The sequence below is a fragment of the Eretmochelys imbricata genome, chromosome 6 (assembly GCF_965152235.1).
Source record: "Eretmochelys imbricata isolate rEreImb1 chromosome 6, rEreImb1.hap1, whole genome shotgun sequence".
Classification (NCBI taxonomy): domain Eukaryota; kingdom Metazoa; phylum Chordata; order Testudines; family Cheloniidae; genus Eretmochelys; species Eretmochelys imbricata.
Window position 1 is genome coordinate 86,703,010 of NC_135577.1, and position 6,650 is coordinate 86,709,659.

The 6,650-nt window shown below is 50.8% G+C and overlaps 1 protein-coding gene across 1 annotated transcript; it reads left to right on the forward strand.

Moving 5' to 3' along the window:
• The first annotated feature begins 4,566 nt into the window (after positions 1-4,566).
• On the forward strand, positions 4,567-6,003 carry INSM2 (INSM transcriptional repressor 2). Its single transcript, XM_077820331.1, has one exon. The coding sequence runs from the start codon at positions 4,567-4,569 to the stop codon at positions 6,001-6,003; it is 1,437 nt and encodes a 478-aa protein (XP_077676457.1).
• Positions 6,004-6,650: the final 647 nt, after the last annotated feature.

Consider the following 6,650-nt stretch of genomic DNA (forward strand, 5'->3'; position numbering starts at 1 on the left):
TAAGAAAAGGAAAAGTCAAACCAGATATCATGAAAAATTTCCTATCAGATCAATTAATGGAATAATCTATTTGTATTATAGCAGAGATGACAGGTCTCACTTAGGACCATGCTGGGTGTTGTAAAAAACATAGGAAGATATGGTCTCTGCCCCTCACAGTTTTCAATCCCATTTAAGACAAGATGCCACAAGTGGCAGTAATAAACAGTGGAGGGGAAAGAGAGAAGGAGAAAGAATCTAACACTAAGAAGTACTCATCATGGTACCATCACCACATGTATTCAAGAGAAATATGAATTTAGTGTTATGAATCAGCATAGGAAAGCTTTGAATTTGCACCAGGGCCCTGACCAAAAGACCTCATCCTTTCTGCTATTCGTTATAAGTTCTTGATTTAAAGGCACTGCTTGCACTAGTCCCCTTCTTCTCCACATGCCCCATACAATTTTTTTTCCAGGCTAAAGAACATTCAGCAGGGGATCATTTGTATTTTACTGTATTGACAAGCTATGTTATTCCATAATTTAATTAGAAATACATGTACAACCCTTCATTTTGCCATACTCTGACATATGTTATGCTGCACATAGATTATACAGTATTCACACACACTAGATCTACATACAATTCACCTCTCATTGTGGATGTCATAGACTCTTAGGGTATGTCTACACAGCAAAGAAAAACCCAGACCCCCCACAGCTGACCTGTGCCAGCTGACTCAGGCTTGCAGGGGTCAGGCTACGGGGCTGTTTCATTGCTGTGTAGACTTCTGGGCTTGGGCTGGGGCTCAAGCTCTGGGATGCTCCCATCTCGCAGGGTCTGAGAGCCTGGGCTCCAGCCTGAGCTGAGAAATCTACACAGCAATGAAACAGCCCTGCAGCCTAAGACCAGTGAGCCTGAGTCAGCTGGTACAGGCCAGCTGCAGGTGCTTAGTTGCTGAGTAGATATATTCATAGTTTGAGGCCAGAAAGGACCACCAGATCATATAGTCTGACCTCTTGTATATCACAGGCTACTAACACCCTATGTCTTTTTTTAAAATTATTTTAGATAAATGAGTCAATTCCAGTGTTCAAGAATGTGAGAAACTGATAGCATGGGCTGAAGCCAGGGAGAATTTAAACAATTCTTCCCCATATAATTCTATCATTGCACTTTTACCTTGTTCTATTCTCAGACAACATCATTTCTAAGGGAAAATGATTACTGAATTATTAAACAGCACCACCACTCTATTTGCTATACTCACAAACTGTCCACCACACATACAGGGCCATGAATAAGGTGTGTGAGTATGTATGGGAAATGTATTGCAAAAGAACCAACCTGATGTGGATGAAATGAAGCAACTCAATTCTGCATAATTCTCCTCTTCTCCCCTCAACACACAGATAGTCTAGGAACTCCCTAGAACTTGAGGAGTGTTATACTCTTGCAGTTATGCATACAGCCTCTCTCTTTAATCACAGATGAATTCTCATGTTAGGACAGATATACAGAATTTCAATCACGGCTAGACACTATCACAAAATACATGTCCTGTCTAAACTAGGATTTTAAAATATGTTATTTAAAGCATGTTAACTAATAAGTTTTAAAGGAACACCTTTTATCTTCATCTAGACATGCCAAATTGTCCCTAATAGTAACTGAGCATCCCACCTGCACAACCTGCTCCTTCCCTTGCAAATTAACACAGCTTCTGTCACACAGACACTCTGAGGTTAAAAGGTCTTTTAATTTTAATCTTTTTGTCCCTTTGTGCCTAATAGAAATTCCATTAGAAGTATTTTACTTTAGCTGGATTAGGACTGTAAAAGGAATAGACGTCTTAGAATTTCTGCTAGGAAAATTTAATCTTTGGGGGAAATTCCTAACTATTTTGACCTGTTACATAAGAACATAAGAACAACCCTAATGGGTCAGACCAAAGGTCCATCTAGCCCAGTATCCTCTCTTCTGACAGTGGCCAATGCCATGTGCCCCAAACGGAATGAACAGAACAGGTAATCATCAAGTGATCCATCCCCTGTGGCCCATTCCCAGCTTTTGGCCAACAGAGGTTAGGGACACCATCCCTGCCCATTCTCACTCACAGCTATTGATGGACCTATCCTCCATTAACATATTTTTTTTTTTTTAACCCTGTTATAGTCTTGGCCTTCACAACATCCTTTGGCAAGGAGTTCCACAGGTTGACTGTGCATTGTGTGAAAAAATACTTTCTTTTGTTTGTTTTAAACCTGCTTCCTATTAATTTCATTTGGTAACCCCTAGTTCTTGTGTTATGAGAAGGAGTAAATAACACTTCCTTATTTACTTTCTCCACATCAGTCGTGATTTTACAGATCTCTATCATATCCCCCCTTAGTCATCTCTTTTCCAAGCTAAAAAGTCTCAGTTTTATTAATCTCTCCTCAGACAGAAGCTGTTCCATACCCCAAATTATTTTTGTTGCCCTTTTCTGAACCTATTCCAATTCCAGTGTATCTTTTTTTGAGGTGGGGCAACCACATCTGTATGCAGTATTCAAGATGTGGGCATACCATGGATTTATATAGAGGCAACATGATATTTTATGTTTTATTATCTATCCCTTTCTGAATGATTCCCAACATTCTGTTCGCTTTTTGAACTGCCACTGCACATTGAGTGGATATTTTCAGAGAACTATCCACAATGACTCCAAGATCTCTTTCTTGAGTAGTAACAGCTAATTTAGATCCTATCATTTTATATGTATAGTTGGGATTATGTTTTCCAATGTGCATTACTTTGCATTTATCAACACTGAATTTCATCTGCCATTTTGTTAGCCAGCCACCCAGTTTTGAGAGATCCTTTTGTAGCTCTTTGCAGTCTGCTTGGGACTTAACTTACCAAGGTGCGGTAGCTGGCAGACAAAAGCCCTTTCCCCTGGAGCTTTTAGGAGGCACAGTTTGAAATGCAAACACAAGCCAATGGTTCAGTGCATTAAATTGTCCCGTGTCTCCATCCCTCTCTCTCTCCAACAGTGTGAAGCTGCAGCAAGCAGCTGTATGGTAATGAGAGTGCGGGTGCCTGGCAGTAGAGGAAGTACCCCTAAAGAGAAACACAGTGACAGACACACAGCCCCAATTCCATCCCAAAGTGCAACTGCAGACACCTTAGATCATTTCAAACTAGACTGGACAAAGCTCTAACAAATGTACAATAGGGACCACCAACCCTGCACTGACAAGTGGGATGGACCTGATAGGAGCTACAGAAGGAAAAACCTATGATTCACTTGCTGAACAAGTCAAGTGTAGCTTGACACACATAGAAGCCAATCTTCCACCTTTACAAAGTCCTGGTGCTTCTTTTCCCAAGGAGCGCTGGAATGGGGAGAGGCAGTAAGTGCATGTGCTTTCTGTTGTCTTTTTTCGGGTAGGAATAAAAGCCTAACTTAGCAAACTATATCAAGACTAGACACATGTCATTTAGATGGGAGATAACCTAGTAATTAAAGAGAAAACGACCCTTACGTTGATATATTTCACCTACCTTCACAGGAGGAGGACATCTTGTAAGGCTGGGAGCGGACGACTTCCTGTTAAGTTTATCCCTTTTCTTGATGTGATGGACTAAATTCACCTCACAGGATTCACTTCATGACGGGGGATATGAATTTGATCCATTGCTATAAGAAGATCTAAAACGTCTTAGTCCACGAGGCAAACGCCTTGCAGAAGAGGGAGTAAGTGGTGGTGGGGCCCCGAGGAGGGAGGAAATAGCGAGACAGATACACTGAAGAACCAGCTACAGTCAGGACATAAACACGTGCAATACATTAATTCAGATCAATCTCCAGAATTTTAGAGGGAAGAGAAATTGCTTCTTTCACTTTACCAACCTCCCTAGCTTTAAAGAACGGTCATTCCAGGAGAAGCTCCCCTAAGGTAACTCCCTGGACTCCCATGGTCTTGGGAACTGTAGGGGAAGCGTCGCCGAGAGCCTGCCTGGAACTCCCAGGGTGGGTCTCTAGTCAAGATCACATTTGGTAGCCGTCAGACCAGACACCTGGGGTTTCTGTGGCAGCCCATACCCAGCGCTGGGCTGGGGGGAGCTAAATTGGTCTAGCTACAGAGTGGTCAGAAGGGGGTACTCCCCGTTGGATGGGTGTATTGGTTGGTGTTATTCCAAACCCCAGCCAGGGACCATGAAGATCCAAGGGCAGAGTCTGCGTGGGCCCTGACCTGCGTGGGACGCCTTGTGCCTGCTCAGACCCTCTGTCCCTAGCGGGAAGGATGTTCAGAGGAGCCGGAGGGGCCCACTAGCTAGGACTCAGAGGGCCCCCCGCCGCCCACACACTTGAAGCTCCTTCCCTTCCCAGCCCATCCTCCTCCCCTCCCTCATCCAGCGGCGGCTTCAACTCCTCATTGGCCGCCCTCTGCTGAAGGGAGGATGACGCCTTGGCAAACAATAGGCGCCTTTAGGTATAAATGCACCTCGGGCAGGCGGCGCCGCGATGCTCAGCGCTCCTGGGGGGCTGCAGGCTCAGCCCGGTGCCCTGGCCCGCGCCACCGCCCCGCACGCGGGAAGATGCCCCGGGGGTTTCTGGTAAAGCGGAGCAGGAGGGCGGGCGGCTCCTACAGGGTGCGCCGCCAGGAGAGGGACCTCCAGCAGCCTCTGCAGGTGCCCCCCGCCCAGAAGCCCCCGCCGGCGGCTGAGGCCGGCCCAGCCTTGTCCCCGCTCCCCAAAGCCGCCCGGGAGGAAAGGGAGCCGGTCGCCCCGCCGCCGAGCCCAGAGCCTGCTCCTGGGATAGCCACTTGCCGGCCAACTCCGCCCGGGGGCCCGGCCGCCTGGGCTGCGGGGGGCGCCTGCAGCGCGACGGGGCTGAGGAAGGCTTTCTTCGAGCGCTGCCTCAGCTCGCCCGCCTCCGCCGAGTCCTTGCCGCCCACCGAGAGGCTCCTGCTGCCGCCCCGCACGCCCCTCCCCGCCCCGGGCGGCCGGCTGGCCCAGGAGCCGCTCTGCCCGGCGCTGAAGCGGCCGCCCCGGGCCAAGGCGCCGGCCAAGAAGCCCAAGGCCCTGCGGAAGCTCAGCTTCGCCGACGAGGTGACCACGTCGCCCGTGCTGGGGCTGCGGATCAAGGCGGAAGGGCCGGAGGGCAGGGCCGGGCCCCCCGCGGGCGGGCGCACGCCGCTGGGCGAGTTCATCTGCCAGCTGTGCAAGGAGCAGTACGCCGACCCGCTGGCGCTGGCCCAGCACCGCTGCTCGCGCATCGTGCGCGTCGAGTACCGCTGCCCCGAGTGCCACAAGATCTTCAGCTGCCCCGCCAACCTGGCCTCGCACCGCCGCTGGCACAAGCCCCGCCCCGCCGCCAGCGCCGACGGCCCGGGCGCCAAGAAGCCCCCGGGCGCCCCGTGCCCCTCTGAGGGGAAGGAGAACAGCAGCGAGCCGCGCCCCGCAGCCCCGGAGGGGCCGCGCCAGCCGCCGCCGCCGCCCGAGCAGGATCAGCACCCCAGCGCCGCGGACAGCTCCTGCTGCCGAGACCTGAAGCCCGCCGGCCAGAGCGCCCTGTGCGGGGCGGGCGGCGAGGGGCTGAGGGAGGCGGCCCCTCCGGGCCCGATCCCCGGCGACAACGAGGTCTTCGTCTGTCCCTACTGCCATAAGAAGTTCCGCCGCCAGGCTTACCTGCGCAAGCACCTCAGCACCCACGAGGCGCCCCGGCCGGCGGCCTACAGCCCCCTGGAGCGGGGCCAGATCACCTTCCCCTGCCACCTGTGCGGGGCTCACTTCCCCTCGGCGGACACCAGGGACAAGCACCGGCTGTGGCACGCCGTGCGCGAGGAGCTGCTGCTGCCCATGGGGCAGCCCGAGAGCAGTGCCGCGGAAGGGGAGCAGCAGATCTTCTCCTGCAAGCACTGCCCTGCTACCTTCTTCAGCTCGCCGGGGCTCACCAGGCACATCAACAAGTGCCACCCCACGGAGAACAGGCAGGTCTTTCTGCTCCAGATGGCGGTCAGACCTGGCTGCTAATGAGTAAGAGGGCATGGGAAGGCACGGGCGCCGACAGGGGACTCTCGTTCATAGGCATTGAGCGGTCACCTTTCGGAGTCCCTTTAAACTGGTGTTTGAAATGTGTAGTGCTCCCGGGGGAAGGGGTGGATTTGGTTGTAGTCTGCAGTGTTAATGACTCTCCTATAGTTTAAATAGTTGATTTGATAGGATTCTTCAAAACCACCAGTAAACTAAACGAATCCTATCCAAGCTGTAATTCCTATGGAAAGTCGCAGTGTGTGCATACATGTCTACGAAGGAAAAATCAGGAAGGGGCAGGGGAGAGGCTGCCAAGTGGCAGCGAACGAAAAGGCCCGTTGCCATCATGCCAAAAGTTTAATAAGTCAACCCCAAGTTGACTACGAATTATCCTTGCTGCCTTAATGGACTTAGACTGCAATGTGTGTTCTGTAAATCCAAGAAGTGAGAGAGAATTAGTGACAAGAGTCATATTTTCAGTAAAATTGGGACGTTGGTTCTAGGCACGCCCCCCCTCCCCTTACCACTGAAAGTTAGTAACAGTATTTTGAAGAGCTCTTATACAATGCTTGAAAAGGCGAAAACTATCCAAACACAAAAACCTCGGGCTGGCTGTGGGCTTTGGGGAGTGCTGGGGAAGCGGCTAC